The sequence below is a fragment of the Brachyhypopomus gauderio genome, chromosome 1 (genome assembly GCF_052324685.1).
Source record: "Brachyhypopomus gauderio isolate BG-103 chromosome 1, BGAUD_0.2, whole genome shotgun sequence".
NCBI lineage: Eukaryota > Metazoa > Chordata > Actinopteri > Gymnotiformes > Hypopomidae > Brachyhypopomus > Brachyhypopomus gauderio.
This window is the reverse complement of record NC_135211.1, coordinates 31,676,129-31,702,575: the sequence shown is the minus strand read 5'-3', so window position 1 is coordinate 31,702,575 and position 26,447 is coordinate 31,676,129. Positions and strand designations below refer to the sequence as shown.

The 26,447-nt window shown below is 44.1% G+C and overlaps 3 protein-coding genes across 5 annotated transcripts in view; 1 reads left to right on the top strand and 2 right to left on the bottom strand.

Moving 5' to 3' along the window:
• vgll4b (vestigial-like family member 4b) overlaps positions 1 to 6,898 on the bottom strand; it is a 29,711-nt gene extending 22,813 nt beyond the window's left edge. The window contains exons 1-2 of the mRNA XM_077009828.1: positions 6,705 to 6,898; positions 5,797 to 5,873 (exon numbers count right to left, since the gene is read on the bottom strand). Of these exons, the coding sequence (XP_076865943.1) occupies positions 5,797 to 5,860 (64 nt within the window). The 5' untranslated portion in view covers positions 5,861 to 5,873; positions 6,705 to 6,898. The remainder of the gene's footprint in view (positions 1 to 5,796; positions 5,874 to 6,704) is intronic.
• Positions 6,899 to 7,243: 345 nt separating this feature from the next.
• On the bottom strand, positions 7,244 to 12,101 carry tamm41 (TAM41 mitochondrial translocator assembly and maintenance homolog). Of its 2 annotated transcripts, XM_077009762.1 has the most exons (8): positions 11,761 to 12,101; positions 11,400 to 11,582; positions 11,009 to 11,101; positions 10,576 to 10,726; positions 10,130 to 10,275; positions 9,125 to 9,290; positions 7,739 to 7,801; positions 7,244 to 7,611 (listed from the first exon to the last, which is right to left on the bottom strand). In XM_077009762.1, exons 1-8 carry the CDS (start codon positions 11,896 to 11,898, stop codon positions 7,535 to 7,537), a joined length of 1,017 nt encoding a protein of 338 aa, XP_076865877.1. In that variant the 5' UTR covers positions 11,899 to 12,101; the 3' UTR covers positions 7,244 to 7,534. The 2 variants fall into 2 exon arrangements, with proteins under 2 accessions (XP_076865877.1, XP_076865885.1); XM_077009770.1 differs by lacking the exon at positions 11,761 to 12,101 and having other exon boundaries at positions 11,009 to 11,176; positions 11,400 to 11,538.
• Positions 12,102 to 20,982: 8,881 nt separating this feature from the next.
• The window catches only part of syn2b (synapsin IIb), a 53,499-nt gene continuing 48,034 nt past the window's right edge, over positions 20,983 to 26,447 (top strand). For both annotated transcript variants that reach the window (XM_077009704.1, XM_077009714.1), the window contains exon 1: positions 20,983 to 21,499. In XM_077009704.1, the coding sequence (XP_076865819.1) occupies positions 21,144 to 21,499 (356 nt within the window). In that variant the 5' untranslated portion in view covers positions 20,983 to 21,143. The remainder of the gene's footprint in view (positions 21,500 to 26,447) is intronic.

Genomic DNA, 26,447 nt, shown 5'->3' with positions numbered 1-26,447 from the left:
GGCGTATTGTTCCTGCTGTGCTAAGAAAAGAAACCAGGACAGCACAGGGAAGTGAAGGCGGGACATGTGCACCGCGCGGGACAGCAGGGGACACCCCCCCCCCCCCCCCAACGGAAAATGGACGGTGCACTGAAGCACATGCTACCGAAGAGGCATTGTTTCTTTTGAAAACTGCATTCACATTTGCAGTGACATATTCGTAATAACCATTATTCAATAAATATTTTATTATTAACAGTAATAATAAGATCTGATTATGCTAATAGAAACATTAATATTTACACTCCAAACTTGTCTCCAGCACAACCACCCCCAAATAAATAAATAAACATAACTAAAATGGATGGGTGGATGGATGGATGGATAACCACACACACTCAGCAGCCTGGATTCCTGACAGTTCGTCAACTGCATGGTCTTCAAGGCTCAGCAGAAGAACTCCGCCCCTGACCACTTAACCATCAGTCAGACCTGTCTGGCGTTCTGCCACTTAAGTGGAGATTCACATCACAACTTAAGAAAGACTTCAGTTTGGAGTTTACAGACTTCAGTTTGGAGTTTAAAGACTTCAGTTTGGAGTTTGGCCACTGCAGTTTATACAAACTAGTTGTGCCAGTTGAAGCTGTGCCAGAAGGTGACGCCCACAGAACATTTATGTTGGCTTGTTCAGTTGCTCACAACTGCCTCGGCAGCTCCAGCACCAGAATAGTGAACCAACCAGTCGGCCTGTCAATCAGCACCAGAGACTTTCCCGATCCTTAAACAGATTACAGGAGGCAACGCTGCACAGTTAGCATGGAACGTAATGATCTTTAGACATGGCTGGTCTTAAAAAGCAACTTATGGCATAATCCTTGTACATTTCAAAACTGGCAGTAACCAACCTTGAACATTTATCATCCTCCAAAATGTGGATGGGTTGTCTCATGGATTATGTATTTTTGTGGACCTCATAGACCATGTAATTCATCAAGATGTCTCGGTTGAGAGAGATTAGCATCTCGCCAGCTAAAGCAAACTTGGAGGACATTTTCATTGCAGCCAGCTCCCAGCAAAACAATCCTTTTGTCAATAAAGGCCAGAAGCACAGGTCAAGTGAAAGAGCGCCCCCTCTGTCCATATATGAGAAAGGGTTTTTGTGCACCAACACCTCTGTCTGTCTGAGACAGCAGAGCTGAAATGCAAGTAAGGGCTGTGCTGATAAGATACCAAAGAACAAAAATTCCCAGAGGTATTTTTCCCCAGAGGTATTTTTGTGCTTTCAATTCAGTGCCATTATTCTTTGGCAGAGTGGTGCTGTCATTTATGTACCCAACATTCTAGTTTGGACCTGTAGTGGGTTCAGGTCGGTGCTTACTGGTAAAGATGAATCTTTAGTGGCAACGGACCAGCCTTTTATCACAACATATATCAAAGCAAGCTGCTGTACTCATGGACGTAATTTTGTAATAAAAAGTGGGGGGCACATGGATTCGTCGCTATTTAAATATTTGGTTTTAACCGTAAAAACTGGGGGGGGACCAACACCGGCTTTTGAAAAAGTGGGGGGGACATGTCCCCCCCGTCCCCCCCCCCAAATTACGTCCGTGGCTGTACTGAATACATGTTAATGTCTTAAAGATCTATGTGTCAAGATCTTTTGTCATGTGTAGCAAGAGAATCCACGTTGTACAAAACCCCATTACAGCCCCTGTTGTGTGCTTCTAGAACTGACTTCAAAGCAGTATGCCATGTTCCTACAGACACCTGTCTACAAATCAGCAATGCACGTGCGTGTGGTGACGTCCGCAGAAAGCCACTGTGCACTTTGTGTGCCCACACATCTCAACTGGGACGTTCCTGTCATCTCCACGTGAGGATACCCACCTGCCTCCTTGCTTTCTCCCTGCAATACGATAAACCCGGCAGCCTGGCTGCATTTTCCAACACACAGGGACGGTCATTCAGCATATGTGCAGACTTGGATATAGTCAGGGTGTCATTACGGGGTGAGGGGCTCTCTCTAACCTGTTGTGGTTGTGTTGTGCACAATTGCTATATATTTGTGAGCCAAGTTGAACAGGTCCATCAAGAATTAGAAGTAATTTAATCAGTGTTGTGATCAATTTACCCTGAGTCATTCGATGAATCGTGATTTGGCCTCAAAATATCTTAATGATTAATATCCTAGTACTGACTGTTGCATACTGATTTTTAAAAACATTGAAGATATTGATAAATCCAATATATTGTTCATCTCTGTGTAAAGGCACATGACCGCAGCCATTAGATCAATGCACCCTTACCAAAAGAACAGAAATAAGCACTTCCACTATATATTATACCTTCCTATCAGCTGTCAGACAAGTTAGTAGAGGATCACCAACTTAAATCTGGAGTCTTTTAGCAGGTCTCCTGTATTTCTCAGTGGTTTATTTGATAGACTAAAACAGTTGCATATTAACACTACATTAACAATAATGAGTGTCTGCAGTGTCTGTGTATCCCATCCACCCCCCCCGCCCCAACCTCTGACCTTTGCCCTACAACCTAAAGGTCAGCTGCGTCCATGGACTATTAGTGAACCCTGAAATCTCCATGATCAGAAGAGATGTTGCTCTGCTCTAGCTCTGCCTGTATTTTGTAATAAAAGATCCCCTGATTTATCATCCATTGATACAAGCTGTACAGCTACATCAACCTCCTTGTCCTCCTGAAGAGGTGCTTGACATTTGGCGGTACTTGAGTGGCCTTAATTATTGCAGAATGTTAGATGACAGGAAGAATAATAATGAAAAGTACCATTGTTTCCATTGCAAAAAAGCTATTAAATCTGTACACAGACTCATTCAAACAAGTAAGCAGGGACACGAGAACTGAGACCTTCTGGGGTCCTCAAAGCGTCACCTGATGTCCAGATGTGTTTAGAGAGCAGGGCCACTGTGGCAAACTGTGTTTTTTGGTCTCATATCTTTCACATTATTGTCTCTCACTGACTATAATTCTCTTTGTTATGCATTTGCTGTATTATGTGAGGATATATATGTTTGTGTCCCTGATGCCCACAGTTCATGTTCACAAAACAATCATCATCCCAGGATTATTGTACCAGATGCTTGACTTTGCTAATTATCCAAAGTCAGCAGGTAGGATGGATGACTGGATTCCACTGGGAAATACAAAGTTGTGGCAAAGATTTGTACTTCTTGATCCTGAACTGTTACACCTGCAGACCCCTTTAAATTTGTTCAAGCTCTATTCAGTTAACAATAGTCTTGAATGCTCAAGACTACGAGTTACACTGCACATAAGGGGCTCTTTAAAACCTGCATGAAACCTGAAGCCCAAGGCCTTTTGCCTCTGCATCATTGCATGAGTTCTTCCTCCAAACTTCAAGAAGACAGCACTGGTCATTTTGGGCTTTTCGTTGATCGTTGCGTGATCTAAAATCTAATGATGTGAATCAGTTTGGTTTAATCAGAAGAAACTGCATTATAATGTGCTTGTTGCTTTTCTTGACTTGAGTTTGACACCAGCGGTCTGTAAAAATAAACACCCATATGCCAATGTCATTCTGTGAAAATGCCCCCAGGTGGGACTTATCATGTGAGACTAATGGAACATCCTAGCCGAACCTTGAGGTGTCAAGGACACTTTAGTTCCATGAGAACTCAGGATGGGATCGAGGCGTGACATCATATGAGCCTGACAAAGTGCAATCCTAGCACAGCAACAACTCAGCCAGGCCAGGACGGGATTCGCACAGTCCCAACAAAGGAGGCGGTGAGCAATTACCAACATGTCTTCCCTCTGGGACCAGGAGTTGCTGGCATGTTTGGGCATTCCATGGAGACAATAACAAAAAGGAACCACATCAATCTTTCATGAAGAAGGAGAAGAAAGGTCCCAGGGACACAGAGGTCAACTTCCTGTTTGGGTCTGGGCCACAGGTGTTAGAAGCGGCAGTGGCATGGCCAAAACAAACATGCAGTATAAAGGAATAGAGGTCTGGACTGGGAGGAGCCATTGTCTAGTCCACCTCCTGTTGGCAAGAAGCCCTCAGTACTGGAGTTAAAACCTCAGCCAGTTGTACCACTGTGTCAACATAAAACTCAACTTGCCATAGTTCCTAAGATTACATCACAAGTACACAATCTCAAATCTTTAGTGTACCAGATTTCCATAAGAATTCAGTACTTTGAACCTCTGCTCTTTGACTCAGAGCTTGCAGTTAGCTTTAAAGTGATTGAATATGCTGGAATTGTGTTGTATTCATCTAATCATGTTATAGGGCTTAATGTGATTGGCCTGTGCCCTTCCCGGCCTACGGGTGGAGTAAACCTAGCACCATGTAGATTTTTCAGCCAAGTCACCACCCAGCCTAACATCAAAATGAAAACCAAAAAAGCAACCTATTAGAACCACACCTTCCAACCATTCCATTGTGCATTCTCTTGAAATATGCATTCCACTTACCATCATTTTTCTTACGTTGTGCACTTAGGCCAAATTGCCACTGAACTAATTCAAGGCCTCTCCCTTGAAGTTACCCAGCATTCCAAAATGGAACTCCAAAAAAGATTCCAAAAGAAAACAAGCGGGAAGAGCTTCCACTGTGGCAGCAGGGCCTACGCTGTATTGTGAAAGCAGGTCAACTTGAATTGTGTGAGCACAAAGGGGCATGCACAATCACAACAAGAGTGACATCAGCCCGGCCCATAACAAAAACCCAGCAGGAAGGTGATGGGGAGGGGGGGCGGCCTGGGCAGCCCCGCTCACACTACGCTCCCGGCAGTCACACGGCACGATCGCTGTCACTCATGTCACCGATGCAAGAATGTCCCCATATGACATGCAGACCCAGTTTCCTCATCATCATCTTCCAAATGTTCATACTCAGAGTTGAGTTAGAACAGTCTACGGAAGCTGAAAGTGAGTTTTCAGATATGATTAACCCCTGAAATAGTCTTCAGTTAATGTTAAGATTGTAATGCATTATTAATAAGTAATATATTATTCAGTTACTGCAAACAAAATGTGTTGCAAGCCCAAACCCGTGTGCTACCAACAGTGTCAGCAACGTTAAAATTAATTACAGTAATTAAAAATCCACTGAATCTGTTAGGTTAACAACACAGTTCAAACGGGTCTTGAAAAATGTCCTACCACCTCCAACAGGCTGTGCACATAAAATTGTAAATAAGGCGAGGTGAATGTTAAGTAGGATTTGTTTCTGCCTAATCTAGGAAGGAATTTTTAACCAGCGAAATTCAGTGTGATTACTGAAATATTGTGGGACGGGGAAAATTACTATTGAGGTTGAAACTCAGCGTGTTCTTGTTCGGGGAAGTATCCAGACCATGTGGTTATTACTGGATCCGCTGCAGGCAGTCTTGATACGATCCTCTCAGGAAAGCGCTCGTGCAGTTCTAGACACATGATGTCATGCTGCACGCGTCTCCTCGGAAGCGCGTGAAGCGTGTACCAGGTTCTGGAGTTCTACACGCGCGCGCAGTCGCCATGCTATCGAGAATTTTCAGACGGTCGTGAAGACAAGCGATGGGTGTTGTGTCAAAGGACACAGCCAAACTGTGTCATCACTGTACTGGATTGCTTGTATACAAAAATAGCAGCCAAAGGATATAACCGTACAACCGTAGCTCACTCCTTTAAAAGTCTTAACTTTCTTCAAGTTTTCTACAAGATATTTAAAAAGCAACATTAGCACGAGGATCAGGGGACTACACTATGGATTGTAGGACAACACTGTGGTGTATGTTCAGCTAAATCTGCGATAAGTGATAAAGCAAAACTTACGTTTCTCGTCATCCGCGTGCACTAAAGATGCCGCTCTTGATAAAACATCCAGAGGCGTTTCCATCCTTGGTAAGAACCTAATAAAAAATTACAAGTTCAAAAACGCCGTGCCTCGAAATAAGGTGTTTCTTTCTTAATGTTGTGTGGTCCAGAAGCACAACACCCAGTATGACTGCGCTCCTATCACGGCTAGCTCCTAATCTCGCCGAGTCAAACTGAGAAATCTGACCCGTTAACATCTCCTAGCTGTAATGCGTAAACTAGAGCATATTACAATGAAGGCGACAGTCGTTTCGTTTCACTGATGGGTGTTTTCAACTGAATTCGCTGAATGAATTGACAAACCCCTCGACGCTCCTCAACGTCCTACTTCCCACACTTCACATTCCACGGATACCGCTGCAGTTGAAGCGGGGACGCGCTCACAGACGCGCTCACAGACGCGCTCGGCTGCACACTGCTCTGTGTCGGCCGTTTGGCCCAATCCCCCTATACGCGCTTGTAGTAATCGATATCATCGATCCTGCATTTACAGTGGGAAAAGCTGAAAAGTTATATCGTCTGATCACCAGGAAGTGTTCGAGGTTAAGGGCAGTTTTAACCAACCACTCTTACACGAATGTATTAGGAGGTAATGTAATAAAGATAAAGGGTAATAATTTTGCTTTTCCCGCTAACAATTCAAAAGTGAAATTTAACAGGTGTTTTTACTATTCTGTATTGTAGGGTAGCTCCGTTACACTATTTTCGTAGCGTGGCTAAAAACTACCTCATGATAGTTTTGTACACAATTACTAAGACGTTCGCCTTCTTCATCTAAAATGCACTGCATGTTTGAAGAATCACAGCTGTGTGCTATGCATATAAACAACGAAGTAGGTCACTGAAACGACCAGCTAACTACATACCACTTTGGAGCGCCACTTTGGAATGTCCTAGATTTCGACAGTGCCGTCAATTTAAGAGAGGGAAAAGCCACAAGTAGTGTAAAATCCACAGAAACAGCTAAATATGTTCCGCGTATCCAAGACTTCGTTCGGACTACTGCGCTCTGGAGACGTTGACACGCACGAGCTTACAAGAGGAATGTTTGGAATGACGGAATTCTTCCCAGCAGGTGGTGAAAGTGGAGAATTCTCATTGGCTAAGGTCAACAAAAATGAGATCAGCATACATTATGCTAATATATGGATTACGTCATAACCTTGTAAACGGTAGCGTGATGAAGCACTGTGGTTGATAAACAGTGGATGTCTAAATAACAAAGTAAAAAGAAAATGAAAGATTCGAACAGTTGCAATTTCGGAGAAGCACAAATACGGTGCCGGCACTTTCGGGCAGGAGGAAGGACATACTGGGCTATGACAGTGATAATTTACTTGCATTAGCCAGGCTGAGATTTTGTAGGACACTTTAATGTAATAAACAGGATAGTTCCAGTGCAGACTGATGGATTTGTTTCAGCAATTAGTTTATTTATTTTAAAAAATATTACATTATTTGGCAAGATGAATTCACTTTAAATCAGTGATTTTGCATTTTCAAAGAGGAAAAAAAATTCCCATACATTTTGGTGCCGGTTACCTGTAGACAAGCACCAAACATCTGGAGACATGTATGAAATGTTATTTATGTACTATGTCTCACAAACAAAAATAAACATGACTTGGTTCAAGTTAAATGTAAAAAAAAAATGGTCAGCCAACACGGTAGCTCATGAGGAACCCAAAAGGAGCAATCATGATGTCTTCCTCCTCCAGCCTTTCCACATCTTCCACAGCTTTCTCACACTGTACGACACCGTCTTCAGAAGTCCTTTGGAAACATTCAAAGCAAGACCATCTTACTTCAGACTCCCAGTGGAACATGGAGCACGTAATTTGACGGTGACCAAAAATGCTGAGGATCTCAAGAACGTGTGATGGAGTAGATATATGTCTACCTGCTGTGGCAATTCCTTTAACGCTCTGTGATATACTTGAGGTTTTCACTATTGAGGAGATACCTTTAAAAGAAAGAAATACAAGTAGTTACAGATTGTTATATATGGTTTGTTAAATATGGTCTGTGCCAATGTTATGAACGTGGAGTGGCCACTCCTCACCGAGTCCAAGAACAGCAACGACCTCACAAACCTGCACGGTAATAACGTTCTTATTCTGCTTTGTTGTGGAGGCATTTCTCTGCAGAACAAAGCAGGCCGGCAGCCTGGGATCCCACTAATGAGGGCCAAACCCTGAACCTAAAACTGCAAGTGGCTAGACTATCCTGTTCCACAATCCAATGGTAAGCCAACAATAGTAGAGCAAAACAGGTAACTTGACAATAACCTCTGCAGCTAGGGAACAGAGTCGAACACAGAGTGCTACCTGCCCACAACGCCGCAGCTCCACCTCTCCTTTCACAAACTGGAAAAGCAACGCTGAACCAACAGAAGTAAAATGTGCTAGCGAGGTCAACTGTGTCACCTGCGAATATAACTAGACACATGCTAATGTTTAATTTTGATGTGTTAATGTTTCAAATTAAGCTGCTAATAATATTGAGGGTTCAAACAAACCAGCAAAGCCACGTTTTTGCTTTCGCAGTCATCGCTTGGAAATGTATTCATGTGAAGAAGCGAAGAGATCTCGAATAATCTGGTATCGCAAATAATCATGGGAGAAAAAACAATTACTAACATTAAGGACTAAAAGTCTTAATGCAAGCCAATGGCACTACGACAGATTTACAAGGTCGACAGTTTAAGACTGATATCAATGTTTTGAAAACCATAAACATTCAGTCACTTTTGACCGTTCGTGCTCTGCTAAGGTTTCGGAAGATCCTTTGTCAACATATCCAGGCAGGCCGGTTAGGTGAGACAGGCAAACACTGCCTACTCAGAAGATCTTAAATCACTCTTTTCTTTCCCATTGTATTCTCAGCATTCCCATAAGCCACTAGCCTGCAAACAGCATTGTTTTCTGACCGTCAGAACATGCCAGTGTGAAAACGTTCAGCACTGAGCCTTCTGAGAAGACTCACAGCACGGAGGCAGGAGAGCAAATGGAGGAAGGAACCAGCACTGATGTGAGCACTCCATATGCTTATTGATTCATTGCAGTGTGGCTCATTTTAACAAAAACCTCCGTATTACAGTAAACGATGTGATACAAAATACACTACGGATCACACAAAATACAAAGAAACCACATGAGTAATTGGCTGATAACATGCCTCGTCACGTCAAATTCAATGCACTCTTAACACTGGCTTCCTCAAGCCGTTTGGAGGCTGTTGGGAGCACGTTTGGAGACGGTTGGAGCCCGTTTGGAGCCTGTTTTACCCTGCTGTACTATGAAGCCACAGTCTGGGTCCTGGGCCACCTGCAGCAGAATCTCCTCCACATCCCGGTTCTTCCCTGGCGGATCCACCAGGCGGGTGATCTGCTGCTGCAGGGTGCGAGGCAGAGCCATCAGCTGGGTGAACTGGCCCTCTGGACTCTTGTCCACCTGGAGGGAAACAGGGGGGTCAAAGGCTGAAGCCCTTCCGGACATTGTGGCATCTACTCATAAGCTAAAGTTGGGCTAAAGCTGAGGTCAACAAGGTCAATCAGCACAGGTACCAAATAAATGAAAATCTATGAGACCAAAATTTTATGGTCTTTAGAGGAGGAAATATTGTGACTATTTCTGCAACTGAAGTGTTAACGGTGTCGGAGATCGCTGTGTAAACAAATATTTATCCTAGTAACTAAGGAGCATTTTTGTATGAAATGTCCAAGAAATAATGATATTCTCATGAGAATGAGTGAAGTTTTGAGGCATAAATCTGTTCCTTCTTTCTCTGATGTGTTTTTGGCCTCAAGGCATGATGTAGGCAGACCTGCAAATCAGTCTGTGCATTTAACTGCACCTCTTTCTGAGGTCTGTCAAACTTGACGTGTGGTTCAGTCATCCCTCTTTAACATTGGACGCACAGTGTTTTAAGCTCACTGTCCCACAATACCGGGCATGTTAAAACAGTTCAGCTGTTCTTAATGTCAGGAAGTCGGCCATGGAACACATTTGAGAAACACCCATTCCTGTTAAAAAGGAGGATTTCTAAATGGAGATTTAGAAGGAACTGTAATTTAAGCAACCAAGCAAGACTTTGTTTACCAAAGGATAATTTGAGAGTTTATAACATTCATTGACTGGCAAGGGAATATATCAACGTTTTTAATAAAAAAAATGCATGCAACTTCTCACACTTCCAAGCTCTTGCTGCTTAATAGCACTCCCTGCTGGACAAAAGCTAACTAACTAAACATGTAATGTAACAGTAATTAAATATGGACGTCATAGCGCACCTCTAGTCTCCCCTGTTGTGGCTTGTAAACCACCTGTGGACAATCCTGGAGAATCTCACTGTATAAAATCCGGAAGTGGCGCATATTGTCCTTTACGATGTTTGAAACTTTGGATTTATCCTCACCAATCAGCATCCTGAAATCCCCTAGGAACATTACACAATCACAGGAGACATCTGTGGTTAAGCATGAGAGACGGTAAAAGCCAAGCATGTCATTATCTGACTCATGGCCCTTGTCAGTCAATCGACACAAATCCATTTGTCCAATAACTTCAAAATGATTTGTTGCAAAATACTTGTCGAGCTGTGACTATAGTGATTTGTAAAAATCAAAACAATGCTTGGAGGCTTGGAGGAAGTAACATTGGACAGATGCATCCAGCTGCCGTTTATGTTGTCAAGTATCAGAGGATGCGGTGCACAGAATACACTGCGCAGGGTCACCAGAGTAAGAGAGTCCAGCAATCTGGTGGAAAAGTTCTTCCTCAGAGAAGCTCTCTGGAAGGATAAGGATGGCAGCGTTCACGGCGCTCTTCAGATTTGACACCAGGGCATCGTGAAGCTTCCCGCTCTCGCTCTGCCGCAAGATCCGCACCTCAGGAAAAGAGCACAGAGTCTACTGGGAGCTCATAGCCTACTGGGAACTCATAGTCTACTGGGAACTCATAGTCTACTGGGAACTCATAGTCTACTGGGAGCACAGGGTATACTGGGAGCTCACCCGAATGGTTGCTTAGCAGCAGATTAGCAAGTGCATCTCTTATATACCTATATACAGATGTATGACTACAGCATCATCTCTGTAGATGAGAACTTCCTGAAAAGCAGCAACAGATGAACTATACATTGCGTTTTATTGATGATTCATGATACTTACTGGTTTGTGCAACCTCCCAGCTATATACATTGTTTTCCAGTGAAGCAAGTCATCGATCAAGAAATCTGTGCTGATGACACCATACTTGATCATCTGCAATGACAAGTCATGCTGAAGCTTGTTGTAATCAGGTTTCACAACCAATCACCTAGGCCTGTTTCTCCATGCCTAAAGCAGGCAAAAGAAAAAAAAAACACCTAAGAAAATTCCTCTCAAATTTCAAAGTGTCATCACATCAGTCCTCAACTTAAAAACATGTCTGTTAATCCGCTGCTGGTGACAGGTATAGCCTAAGTGTAGTGTAATAAACATCAGGCAAATACTGAAGGTTTTTGAGTGAACCTGCCCATCAAACTAAAAACACCTGAAATATTTTACAAAATGTACATACCCTTCCATCGGCAGGCACCAAGGTGTTGAAATACACCCCGGCTCCATAGTGATTCTGAATGCTGCTGATATGCTTTGGACCAAAACATTTTAAGAAAGAGTAGTGTTTCCTGTTTTCTATCAAATTCATAGTGTGCCAGGTGATGGGGTCATCCACAGCAAATATAAAGTCCATCATGTTTTTCTAGAAAAAGAAACACAATGTATGACAGGTTAGCTGCATAATACAGCAACAAAAACCTGAGGTCATATGATCACAAAGTAACTTTTTCAGACAAAGTGAGCAAGCTGGCGAGTCAATCTCGCCGCAGAGTTGCCGCAGAGAGAAGTTCTTTGTAAAGGTAGACATGTTGCTGTCTTACCCCCATCTGCCCCTGAGATGCCCCGGCCTGTTTAAAAACCCCAGATCCATAGGCGACTGCCAGGCTGATGTCTTGAGGAAATTGTGACAGGATTCTCCGGAAGAAAACACTTGTATTCTGTAAGGCTGGCAGCGTCATTTTAAGAAGCGAGCTACGTGACAGGCTGTATAACTAAACGAGGTTGTCCACACTTATATTGAGGAAGTGGGGCTTGTATAATATTTTATTTGGAGATAATGGCTAAAGCTAAAGCTAAAGCATGGAGCCATCTGGACACTCTTGCACAGGACGGAAAACAGCGCGTTCCCTGTCACGCAGCGCCATCTGGTGGTTTGGAGGGCGCTACAATCACACTCACAGTGAATCGGACCAAAGGTAACGGCAAGGCTATTTTAAACACGAGAAGAAATTACTATAAGAAAAAGAGAAAGAAATGTTTTATTTTGTGTAAGATATAGCGGGCAATTACCATAGCGTGTACATTATCTAACAGGAGAGACCCCACAAGATATTATTTATATTTGGCTTACATTAGTTAGTCATTATGCCATTTTGGTTGAAGTGCTTTATAAGATGAGCTGAATGAACTATTTTGTGCAACACTGAACATCTTATTTTCAAAAGTCGTGATATAGATGGACATGTGAGCTGTTTAGCATTGACATGTTGTAGCCCATTCCCCGATTCATAGAATTTGTTCTTTTTTATTAACCGTTGCAAAAAAAAAAAAACAGGTGTTGGTGTCCAAATGTGCACTATTTTGTTCTACCACTTGAGGGTATAAAAGTGTTTTTAATGAACAGTTGGTCAACAGTCTAAATCCCACTGAAATCAGTTCGCTAGTTGTCAGTTATGAATACAAATGAGTTTAAAGAATTAAATGAATTGATGCATTTCAATTTCAATTAAATTCCAACTTAAGTCTTTAAATGTCTTTACATATATATTTCATTTAATAAAATAAAATGTACTTATTTGTGTTAGCTGAGAATATTTCAAGACCACCTGCTAAATGCCATAAACATTGAACATTCAGTGGAGACGTGATATTGTGGTATAGCATACTGATCACAAATCTGTTAGCTAACTACAATAGCTGGGAACACAAGCCTTTTTGTGGAACCAAATGGCAGTGTGGTGCACGGGGCCTACGAGTTGGCCCTGCGCTAACACGCAATGTCAGCAGTTGAAATGAACTTGAGGATTTATCTCAGCTCTAAGCACTACAACAGTGATTGATGGATGGATGGATGGATGGAATTATTATTAATTAGTTTTCTGCCCGAGTGCCAAATTACTGTAAAATAGGTCAGATACTAGTAATGACAAAGGTTAGGTTAGCCTGTTTTCTCAAGCTGGTGCTTAAGATCATTGCAGTAAGGTGCACTGACACTGCTCAAAACTGCCCAGATTTCTGCATAAATATGTTTTTCACCTTTTTAAAAATAATGTAACAATCCAAGAGGCCAAATGGTAGAGCAAGAGTTTCCCAAAGTCATGGTGTGTTCCAAAGCAATGATGTAAAATGTCCCTGGTAAATAGAGGTGTTAATGCAAAGTGATACGCAGTCCTGGAACTATACAGTGTGGAGAGACAGTGTTTGAGCATAAAACTGGTAAGGTAGGGTGAGCTAAGGTAGGGCAAGCTAAGGTAGGGCGAGCTAAAGCAGACGATATTCTGAGTAAGTTAAACTATCTTTTTTATGCTTTATTAGAAGCCAGAAAGGACCTCAGAGGAAAGTGGATATAGGAGCCTACATTTAGATAAGTGCTTGCAATAATTTGAGATGAACTGGATGACTGGCACTTTGAGTCCTTTGGTAAAACAGTGAGTCGAAAATGGCAGTAGTCCAGCCTGGAAATGAATCAAGCGTGATGGAGAGAGAGAAGAGTCTGGGGACTGCAAACCCAGAACAACTTACTCATGAGTCTCTGTACGCAGGGCCTTGGAGAGAGATCTGTGAGGAACTCAAGGCTCTTGACTATTGATGAATGTAGCCAGGAAAGTTGCATCAGTGGAAATATCAAAATTAAGTAATTTAGAAAGTGTTTATTTCCATGAGTGCTGAGCGTGACAGAGTTGTAGGTCATCCAATTGTTATATTAGAAAGCCAAGGTGTGAAAGATGACCGGGGGGTGACTGCTGGCAAGTGGACACATAAATCTGTGTGTTCTAAGCAAATCTGTGGAAACGGATAATATAGTGTCACCTTATATCACCCAGCGGAACAAGATAAATGATGAGACAGTTTTGGCCCAGTATTGGCCCCTGGGGAACTCCTCGAGCAGCAGGAGCGGGTGTAGTGTCCTTTAGGGCCACACTGATATGAACACTCCTATAGCAGTGACTAATATTTGTGGTTGGAGCCACATCCACAGTCCCCCCTGCTGCTGTATCACCTGAGCTCCTCTCCTCCATCACAACTCACACCAAAAAGCACCAAAAATGACCCAGAACCCCACAACTGCTTTTATGGAGTGTCACTTTATTTACTTCTCTGTGCCGTATTCTCGCCGCAGTCTTATTTTTGTCTGGTGTTAGAACATTGTGGCAGACGATCTCTTATCATCTTTGTTTACTTGTGTTTATTTTTGTTAGTTAATCTTTTTTGTCTGTAGTAAACTGCACATGGTAGTTAATGCCATTACAATTGTTTAATGTGCTTGTTTAGTAATTATATTCAGGTCTTGTTGATTGTCGACAAGATATATTTTATATTCAAATTCACAGACCTGTTATCTTGACTCCACATCACACTGTATACTGCCCTCTGCAGTATATAACAGGCTACTGATAATCATTTTAATATCCCACTTGACGCTGGACAGATTACGTTTGTTAACAGAAGAGGAAGATAATGTCTAACATCAAACTGTCTAACATCAAACTGTCTTTTAGCTGCACTTCATGTTTCCTCTTTTGTCTCATGAATGATTGTTCTGTAGCTAGTGGTGTTCTGACGCTGAGGGTGTCTGGGTGGTGCAGTAAGAAAGAAGTGCTCCATAAGAGTGACTGCTTCAAGCACACTCTGAACCTCAACTGTTTTTATCACCACCACAGTGCGAGAAAGAATCGCTCACACTTGCCATGTTGCCATGGCAATACAGCAATTGCTTATTCCCGCTTTATGCGCTGTTTAAAGTATCCTGTGTGAGTTGGGATTTTAACTGCAGTCACGCCTCACACTGCCTGCTGTCCAGAAATGCAGTTTCACAGTAGTGAGGGCCTGTTTCATTATGTAATTATGTGAAACTGCTTTTATATAAGTAGTGTGAAGTATTTCACATTTTACCTGGTTAATGAAGCGTTGATCTTGCACTAAGACTCCGCCCCTTTTAGTCAGATACTTGCCTATATGTACTAGGGAAGTGCACTAGAATTGCACTAGACACACTAGAGATTTCTACGTTCTATGATGCTGGTCCACTTCAAAAGCTGGCTACTGGTCCTCAGGTCTTGCCAGTTTGGCTGTCATTTGTGAGGATACTGGAATAGCATTTTTGCATGTGTTTTGGCATAAAACATATGACCTGACGGTTTTGATGCACAAACGTTGCCTCTCACACTTGACCCTTGGTGTTGGAGCCATGATTGTAGCAGGACCTGGAGCTGCTGCTGGTGTTGACAACACTGATGGAGGCATTGTGGCATCTGATGGTGTCGTGGTGGCATCTGATGGTGTCGTGGTGGTGTCTGATGGAGGCGTGGTGGTATCTGATGGAGGTGTAGTGGTGTCTGATGGAGGTGTGAGGCCTGGTGGTGTCTGATGGAGGTGTGGTGGCGTTTGATGGAGGCGTAGTGATGTCCGATGGTGTCATGGTGGTGTCTGATGGAGGCGTGGTGGTGTCGGAGGTGTAGTGGTGTGTGATGGAGGCGTGGTGGCGTCTGATGGAGGCGTAGTGGTGTCTGATGGAGGTGTAGTGGTGTCTGATGGAGGCGTGGTGGTATCTGATGGAGGTGTAGTGGTGTCTGATGGAGGTGTAGTGGTGTCTGATGGAGGTGTGAGGTGTGGTGGTGTCTGATGGAGGCGTGGTGGTGTCTGATGGAGGTGTGGTGGTGTCCGATGGTGTCATGGTGGTGTCTGATGGAGGTGTGGTGGTGTCTGATGGAAGTGTGGTGGCGTCTGATGGAGGCGTAGTGATGTCCGATGGTGTCATGGTGGTGTCTGATGAAGGCGTGGTGGTGTCGGAGGTGTAGTGGTGTCTGATGGAGGCGTGGTGGCGTCTGATGGAGGCGTAGTGGTGTCTGATGGAGGCGTGGTGGTGTCTGATGGAGGCGTAGTGGTGTCTGATGGAGGTGTAGTGGTGTCTGATGGTGTCATGGTGGTGTCTGATGGAGGCGTGGTGGTGTCAGAGGTGTAGAGGTGTCTGATGGAGGCGTGGTGGCGTCTGATGGAGACATGGCGGTGTCTGATGGAGGCGTGGTGGCGTCTGATGGAGGCATGGTGGCATCTGATGGAAGTGTGGTGGTGTCTGATGGAGGCGTGGTGGTGTCTGATGGAGACATGGTGGCATCTGCAGCACACTGTTGTTGAAGCATTTTTTTAAATCTTACTTCTAACTGCATGGTGGTGTCTGATGGAGGTGTGGTGGCGTTTGATGGAGGCGTAGTGATGTCCGATGGTGTCATGGTGGTGTCTGATGGAGGCGTGGTGGTGTCGGAGGTGTAGTGGTGTGTGATGGAGGCGTGGTGGCGTCTGATGGAGGCGTAGTGGTGTCTGATGGAGGTGTAGTGGTGTCTGATGGAGGCGTGGTGGTATCTGATGGAGGTGTAGTGGTGTCTGATGGAGGTGTGAGGTGTGGTGGTGTCCGATGGTGTCATGGTGGTGTCTGATGGAGGTATGGTGGTGTCTGATGGAGGTGTGGTGGCGTCTGATGGAGGCGTAGTGATGTCCGATGGTGTCATGGTGGTGTCTGATGAAGGCGTGGTGGTGTCGGAGGTGTAGTGGTGTCTGATGGAGGCGTGGTGGCGTCTGATGGAGGCGTAGTGGTGTCTGATGGAGGTGTAGTGGTGTCTGATGGAGGCGTGGCGGCATCTGATGGAGGCGTAGTGGTGTCCGATGGTGTCATGGTGGTGTCTGATGGAGGCGTGGTGGTGTCAGAGGTGTAGTGGTGTCTGATGGAGGCGTGGTGGCGTCTGATGGAGACATGGCGGTGTCTGATGGAGGCGTGGTGGCGTCTGATGGAGGCATGGTGGCATCTGATGGAAGTGTGGTGGTGTCTGATGGAGGCGTGGTGGTGTCTGATGGAGACATGGTGGCATCTGCAGCACACTGTTGTTGAAGCATTTTTTTAAATCTTACTTCTAACTGCCACAGCCTGTGGTCCTGTAATTCTGCCTCTCGTTGGCTTTTACCTGAAATAGTAGAATTGATAAAGCTCAAGCCTGTTACCTGCAATTCTAAAAGATGGTGTCATTCTTAAAGAGATATATGGACATATATCAGGACAGAAATGTTCACAGTCAGATTTTGTTTATATTGATGAAGACTTATCTAAATAGTTACCCTAAACATTAAGGTGGCCTTGTTTCCTTTACACCAACTACCACTAACTGAATGACTTCAGCATACAGCAGGTCCTGAAGAACCTTGTGTGTGAGAACCTGAGCAGCTCCGTTATGGTCCATCATGCCTTTTGTGAGGTCAGTCTGAATGGAGCTTCTTGAAGATCAGCACACATTTCATTTCAGTTATCACACAGTCACTCTTCCATCAGCTTCACAGGCACCTCATGATTTCTTAGGCAAAAAGGTTCATGTTACTCCTTGTCTCAGTTTTCAAATGTAAACCCATATGTTTGCATTTTACATGGCAAATTAGAAACAAAAAAGCTCTTCATCCAAGATTAAAGAGAAATAATTTTTTTTTATTTTGTTTTGCAAAGTGTGTTAATAAGGTCAATTTTTATTATATAATATGTTATATGAATAAATGCTTATATTCATGCTTATAAAAGCTCAAACCTTTTCAATAATAGCCACGCCTTTAGCCAAGAAAATAATTGTGGAAACCAGCTTTTGTGTAGGATTGTCGCCAAATCCTTACAGTCTCTTAACCACTCAGTAGAACAGCTGTATAATTACTACACTTGTATGCTAATACGCATGTGATTCATTTCACAGTTTCCTTGTTGAAAATCACTGCGCCATCTTTACATGTCACCAGTCACGCGTCCTTAATTCTCTCCCAATAAGATTGGTATTAGTCTCGCACCAATATCACAATGCATATCAAATGTTGTGGATTTCCATGTTTTGCATTTCAGTAATAATTAATACTGCCCCAAGGGCAGGGAAATTGGTATCAAAAACCATCGCCATAATTCAGCTCGAACTCCATCATTTTGATCATTCACTTGTTCTTGGTTTTGCATTTTATCTTTTGCTCCCAGGATGTGTTTGCCCTTATCTTGTGTTTAGGACCAAGTCCTCTTCGTTTGTGGTATTTGTGTCCTTATCTCGGTGAGAACCCGACATTGAGACGATGAGGCGAATATGTGAAGAGACAGCAAAGAACACAATGCAGTTACCAGACATTATTTTTACTGCAGCTAAAATTACTGCTGCTAAATTCTGCTTCTACGTCAGGTCTTTTGGTCATGGGAACAATCGCTGTTCTGTCCATCCTGTGCAAACCTCGGTGCTGAGATAATGCAGCGAAGGCAAAATCCTCCTTAACGTGACGCCACAACCTGATTGCTGTCCGTAATCGGCCTGTTGTCCTTTATGTAAACATGTTTGCTCCAGTGTGATGCTCCTCCACCGTCTCAGCACAGTGCCGCATGCTGTCGTGCTATTTTTGCCACGCCATTAAAAATGTAGGCCAGGATGAGCTTAACTTGTCAGCGCAGCTGCAGATGTGACTCATGATGGGCCTTCCATGCTCCTAAGAGCCCCCCCCCCCCCCCCCCCATCTGAAAGCCCTCCCCCACCCTGAGTGCCCCCCCCCCCCCCCCCCCTCGGTGTACCCCACCCCTACCTCCCCATGCTGCGCTGCTGAGATGTTACAGGTGAGTCGTGATTTTGTATCCCCACACCCCCCTTTTTAAGTCAGCAAATGCAGGAGTTTTCCCCAGACAGCAAGGCAACGTTCGTTTGATGCGAGAGCCCCGTTCTCCTGCGGCAGCGTATAGTGGCATCTGCGTATAGTGGCATCTGCGTATAGTGGCATCTGCGTTTCACATGCACATGTGTGTGTGTTCATCCGTGCCTGTAATGTCTCTGTGCAACATGGTCAGGGAGACACAACACATACTGCGTACATGAAAAATTAAGACACTTCCCAAACAGTGGCTGTTGGCTTCTGCACCACAATAACAAAACAGCATCCTACGCCTGAATCGAAAGGGGAATGTATTTCCCAAACCTGCATCTTTAATGAACCATGTTAAGTGCAGGATTAGTGGTGTGTGTTTCCTGCCAAATGCCTCAATGGCTGTCTTTAAACAAGTTAATCAGGAAAAGAGTCAGAAGTTTAGACTCTGCGGAACAGACAAGACTTCCATTGCATTTGCATATCAATTTGCATAATCTGCATAGATTGGTGTATGCAACAGCAACTTCAATTCCACACGTTTTGCCTGTAAACAGATGACCAAGAATGGGTTTAAAGCTTTAGCTAATGGAGGAATGGTCACGGGTGCTGTGGTGCTGGGATTAAGCCCCGACAAACCCACAGAGCAGGTGTGGTTTTGATGTTTTAATCTCAAAGGTGTACAATGAATGAACAAGGACACAACACGTTCTGCTAGAGGCCATTTGCTGTGTGGGAGGTGTCTTTTTGGAGATGAGCTTGGAAAACTGGAGCTACAGTGCATAACAACACTGCCTCTCCCATGTGGTTCATCCCCCTGTCAAGCAAAAGCACTCTGTTTTACCCCAGTTCCCCAAGTTCTTGGCCAAAACTCCTGCAACACTGGGATGCCCCAGTGTTTGCTTGCATAGAGTGTAACAGTTGAAGACAAGCCCAGGTGCACCCACTTATGGCCTCATGTATGTCCGAGGGCATGATACTTTCCTACACATTCTCTGTTCTAGGGCAAGAATTGTCCGGGAGTAGTTTGATGCCATGATAAACATGGATTTCACTTTATCTTTTCACTGTCTATCATTTTAAAGGGTGGCCCAAGTTATCTGAAAAAAAAACAAGATAATCCAACAATATGCCATTTGGGCCAAAAAGCCATGCAGTCACAAAATACCATTTTTGTCCTTTCTCTAATGAAATCTCATGTGCTGTGCTGACATTAAAAATGATGTCTCATTATCAGTTATGTCCCAGATCCAACATTAAGACGAGAAACAAACACTATTATTCCCCAGAAGACCACTCACGTTTCAAGATTCAGGACTGAATAATGCAGGAAAGAGGGACAGCTGTCTTAGAGGAATATTAAACTTCTTTCCCTGTTTGCCTCTTATTAACAGAGCTATGATCCACCACAGATGTTGGAAGGGTCATTTCTTATGTGAAATTCAATGGTCAAAAAAAGGTACCACAGACTAAATCACAGCAAAACCAATATGTAAATCATATAGTATTAACAAATGTGTGTGTTCTATTTCTACCTGCATTACAATATTTATCCCAGGAGGGGGGACGTGCTCCCTTATTTTACAGAGAAATCTTGACCTGTTTTTGTTTGTCTGGCTTGCGCTGAGCGCAGAGGACACGGTGCTGGTCGTGTGGCAGGGAGATGAATCAGAGGAGGAGGAGCAGGAGGAGCCCGCGGAGAGCCAGAGTGACGCGTGCCTCCACCATCTGTGGAATCCATTATTCCTGCAGTCAGCCAGACCTGTGTGGAGGTCACCCTGAGAATACAGGGAGGCGTAGAGGAGCAGACGCAAGCACTAACGGGAACGCCGTTGTAAAGAAGGGTAGTACCCCCCCCCCCCCCGCCCCAAAACCCCTACCACCCCTCCCCTTATATGAATACTGGAAACCCCTGCTGCCGACTGCAGTACGACACAGCCACGTATGTCGTGATGTAGGAGAGGGAGAGGGAGGGGGAGGGGGAGAATGAGTGTATTTTGTGTGTGTGTGTGTGTGTGTGTGTGTGTGTGTGTGTGTGTGTGTGTGTGTGTGTGTGTGTGTGTGTGTCTGTGTGTGTGTGAGAGTGAAAGAGAGAGAGGGAGAGTGAGGAGAGAGGGAGGGAGGCAGAGAGAGAGAGGGAGGGAGGGAGAGAGAGAGGGAGGGAGGGAGAGAGAGAGAGGAGACAGAGAGCATGAGCATCTCCGCACGGCTGTTAGGTTGTGTGAGCGAGAGAGCGAGGAGGAGAGTAGCGTGTGGAAACCCAGCTCCATCACGAGCCCCGTCCAAGGCCATCGTCGTCTCCACAACCACCAGCAGCTCCCGCAAAGCGTGACCTCCACCCGCCGCAGCCATGAACTTCCTCCGCCGCCGCCTGTCGGACAGCAGCTTCATCGCCAACCTACCCAACGGCTACATGACGGACCTCCAGAGGCCCGACCCGCCTGCACCCCCTCCACCCAGCAGCACCGCCCCGCAAGCCTCCGCCTCGGCCACGACCGCCCCCGCCGCCCCCCAGCCCCCCGCCACCTCTCCTGCCCCGGAGCGCCGACCCCAGCCGGCCCCGTCCACAGGCTCCGGCTTCTTCAGCTCCATCACCAACGTGGTGAAGCAGACAGCCGCCTCGGCAGGACTGGTGGAGCAGAGCACGGCCCTGGTGTCCAAGAAGTTCAAGGTGCTCCTGGTGATCGACGAGCCACTGCATGAATGGTTAGTGGGCTGAGGTGGCATCACGCTCCTTTTCGGCTTTTCTGTTTGGCTTTGCGATGCATAGATGGTTCTGGTCGAGATCAGGGCATTGAAGTTTACCTTGATCTCTGCCATATTTTGAATGAGTATCTCGTGCATGTCTAAGCAACACTTTTGCATGCAAACTCAAATATTGCTTGGTACCATGGACAGCAACTTCCATTTTCATGAATGGTCCTAAATTACCGTGTGTTTACTCTGAATATAGTAGGCTTGCTTGCCAGCTGTGGTTGTGGCAAAACCTTTGAATATGACATACTGTTGTTTTCTTGTGCCTGATGGTCTTCGCCTGCAAATGACCTTTAAGAGATCTGCATTAGACACGAATGCTTCACAGCATGGGATCCAGCCAAAACCCACATGAGATTTTGTCATTTTCAGATAGATGATTCCCCAGCCTGCAATATGATGGCATCTCATGCATCATTACAATGGTGTGAAAGGTTAAAATGTGCCCTACACAATCCTGAAAAGGCTTGAGGAGAGATTGAAACCTGCATTTGACATTTCACAAGTTTACCTCAAACCAGTTCAATTGAATCCTGTCTGTTAGATGGCTGATTGGAGCTGGTGTAGTCATTAGGTGACTTTGTGCTCGTGCCTTGATTTACATTTGGGTAATTGGACTATAATTCTGCGTCTATATTGCCTTGTGAAAACAGAGCCTCTTAGATAAAGATCACGTGATGAATGTGCAGTCCAAAGGCATTGCATTATAATAATGAGAATGCCTCATTAATGCAAAAGCATTAGCCGATAAAGATAATTATTTGTGAGCTTTGCATGACAATAAAATAAGGACTAATGCTGGAATGAAGACATTCCGCCTTCCACCTGACTGTGCACATCTATAAATATTTTAGTGCCATTCTGCTTAGGAGCACCAGTCAGATTTCTGTCTAGGGACACGGAGGAGACTGTGTTTTACTTTAACCCCATCGATTTTCCCCTCACGGGGGGAATAGCGCAGCTTTCACGAGATTGATCGAGGTAGCTGGTAGCTTTTTCTTAAACTAATCTTCCATTGTAATCATTTTAAAAGATCCATATTTATGCCCTACTATTTTCCAGAGCGCTGTGTCCTAAAATAACAATAATACAATAACGCGATTTTCTTAGTTAACACGTCCTTACACTCGATGCATTGCGGACGTCTGGTACCAAAAAAGTATTCGTGTAGGGACAACATTTGCTGTATGTATTGGCTGTATTCCGTGCGTTGAAGATCCTCTCAACAGGTGCGGCTTGTGGCACGTATCTTCGCGCTTCGTGGCTGATATCGGCTAGCGCCTCAGTGTCAAGGTGTGACATTGGAGCGCGTGATGTTTGAAAGTGCCAGGAACTAAGAGCGCGCTCGCTGACATTCATCACTCCTCCTGATCACTCAGCTCGCACAGCTCCGACCACGGATCCCCGAGCCTGGTCGCCACAGATACGCACGTGACGGTCACCATTCTAACAGTAGCGTCTCGATCAAATTCTCATTCTGCATGCAGACGCTGTCTGATTAGGGCTTGATAGAGTTTGACAGTTCAGGAGACGTCCTTCCCTGAATCGTTTTGTACACAGACAGCGCCAAGAGGAGCCTTATGTAACCTCCCTCCACAATCTGCAATGTCTTCCGCCTGGATAAATGTGTCCTTAGCTTTGTGCTCTGCACAATTGGAATATGTTAAGGTGGTAATACTCATTCCTGCTCACCATTCTTCTCATAAATCTCTTTGACTCTTTGAAACTCAAGTGCTTACATAACCAGTGGTTCACGCAGGTGCAAGAAAAATCAGGAAAACAGGTTGTTTAACAAAATATTAGTCTTATGTAACCCCTTCTAATCTAGAAAGCCCCTCTGCAAAGAGACCTTTGCTAATTTTTAGCAAAGACCTTCCTTGAGAACCAGAGAGACAAGATGCCAAAGCCCAATCGTGATAAACTGATGAAGGGATATGGTGAATCATCCGCTGGGCTTGGGGGCTGCATCTGTGTTGAGTACACTGTGTGGGTGGCACACGAACGTGAGGGAGGTGCTTAAAGCTTGTGCACGTGCAAGATTGTGATGAGGCGTGCTTGGGCATGTTCGTCTGCTCACACTTTTTGCTCAACTCTGTGTGTGTGTGTGTGTGTGTGTGTGTGTGTGTGTGTGTGTGTGTGTGTGTGTGTGTGTGTGTGTGTGTGTGTGTGTGTATGGGCGTGCACACGTGTTTGCACATTTGCACGTTGACACCTGGTCCGTCTGCCTTTATTTACATCCCTTGCAGTTTTCAAAGGGAGCAGGTGGGTTGAGGGAGGTGGAGTCTAGGGCTCCACACATCAAACATAACGAGTAATCCGGTAATGTCCCTCCAGTAATGTCCCTCCAGTAATGTCCATCCTGTGACTTTTTCCAATAATGCTCAAATGCAATCCGTAGATCCCTCATCTCTCAGCCTTATTCCGTTGATGATCAACAAATAACTTCATATAAGCTTACAGCCACACACACCAACTGTCTTCCTGCTCTCCAGGTAAGGTCTCCTTGCCTTGGCCTTGGTTCAACTGCCTCTAATTAGCTTTCATTCTTTCATTTCAGTACATCAGTGACAGTGTAAAGCATAACAATATACATATTGATTATTAGAAACCCCATACTGCCTATAATTTACATTTATTGACTTACTGTGGCATTTGTAAAGAAGGGTATTTGCATTATTCAGTCAACTGGAACTGTTGCACAAAATGGAACAGTTGTATTGTGATTTAGTTAGTTATTCTGTGCTCTGATATAACAAATTCAAAAGTCTGAGCTCTTATGAAACTCTTAATAAGCTCTTAGTTATCTCCCAGATAACTCTCAGGTCTCAACAAACAGCAAAATAACCCCTAACTAACTCTTCAAACCAGTATCGATGAGTACATGTGTTAATAACATCTTATTTTGATTCAATTATGTAAATGTTTATCAGCTTTCTGATCATTATTGGTATCTACTCACTAATCACTAATGACACTCACATTTACTGACTGAACCCAAAGATTCTAGGCTATAGAGACAGACGTTACCCCTACAGTAATCTGCTCTTGTGAAATGCCATTTCAATCTTTTGGGCTTAAAAAACAGTTTTTTTTAGTTATGATCAAAGGTTGCACCGTTTTAAAAACAACCGAAAACTATGCAAACAAGAAAAAACAAACAAGATTATTCTTTTCTTATGAGGAAAAGAAAATGTACCTCTTATAAGAAGGTGATACTGATTATGAAACATTCACATTCCCAGCATAAACTGAAATGCCTTGCATTGTTAACAAGGTTTTTTCTAATGTCTTTTTAACCCACCAGCCCACCCCCCCCCCCCCCCCCCCAAAAAAAAGACCCAGGGTCATTTTATTATTAATAGCACTTTTCCATGCTCAGAAGGCAACAGAAAGATTTAATCAATATAAAAACTTAATGAATTCATGAAGTGAAATGAAAATATTAGAATGGAAAAAAATAGGGTATAGCTGAACTAAAATGTGATTATTAATTTAAAGGATCTTTTTAGAAATGTAAATAAAGTATATTAAAAAGAAAAAGAAGTCTTGGAAAGGCCACAAATTGACATCTCTGAACGTCTGAAGGTCGGGGGGTGGTTGTGCTTCCAGAAGGCAGCATTGCTATCATTAGGAAAGGAAACACAGTGCTATCAAAATGGCAGACAGCATGTGCGTGTTAGCAGACTGTTAGCAAACACAGCTGTGGTGGTCATCAGTGGATCCAGTATGAAGAATCGTTGGGCTTTTTCTTCTGTATATCCTTGTCACAAAGATGTCTTCACAAACCAAAATGACATCAAATGAATACACTGTGCATATGTGTATTTTTAAGGCAGATCATTCAGTGAGATTTATTAGGAAAAATATTTCAAATTTGAAAAATAGGTAAGGTATGAGTGGAATTGAGTGTGTGAGTAAGTGAGTGAGTGAGTATGAGTGTGAGTGTGTGAGTGAGTGTGTGAGTGTATGAATGTGAGTGACTGAAAGAGTGACTGTGTGTGAGTGAGTGAATGTGTGTGTGTGTGTGTGTGTGTGTGTGTGTGTGTGTGTGTGTGTGTGTGTGTGTGTGTGTGTGTCTGAGTGAGTGAGTGAGTGAGTGAGTGAGTGAGTGAGTGAGTGAGTGAGTGAGTGAGTATGTGTGTGTGTGTGTGTGTGTGTGTGTGTGTGTGTGTGTGTGTGTGTGTGTGTGTGTGTGGGTGTGTGTGAGTGTCTGTGTGAGTGAGTGAGTGAGTGAGTGAGTGAGTGAGTGAGTGAGTGAGTGAGTGAGTGAGTGAGTGAGTGAGTGTGTGTGTGTGGATTCACCTGCAGTAGATAAAGGAATTACAATTGTACTAAAACAGCATGTAAAGTCTTTAGTCTCCAGACTGAGGCGATCCACAGTTTCCATGAGCTGGTGTAACAGTATCTGCTATAACATCGATTCTCCCACCCCATGAAATACGTGATCATTGTGTATTATTTTAGTACCTCTGAAAGCTCTGTGAATGGCTGTGTCAGTGCCCACTGCTGCAGTGATGAATGACCTGCCATAATCACTCTTACTGATCACTCTGAGAGGGGAAGGGCATAGGAAAGGCCCACACTAATTCACTGCTAGTAATGTTAAGCTTACCTACATAAAAATGTGCTAAACTTGTTTCATGCTAGGGTATTAGGGTATTGTGCTAGAAGGGTACTGTTCTAGTTTCATTTGGTGCCTTTGGAAATGGCAGAATTCTATAAAGATTCCATTTAGATTCTATTTCTATTTGACCAAATAAAGACGAACCTCATTAACCTTTTGTGTGTGTGTGTGTGTGTGTGTGTGTGTGTGTGTGTGTGTGTGTGTGTGTGTGTGTGGGTGTGGGTGTGTGTGAGTGTCTGTGTGAGTGAGTGAGTGAGTGAGTGAGTGAGTGAGTGA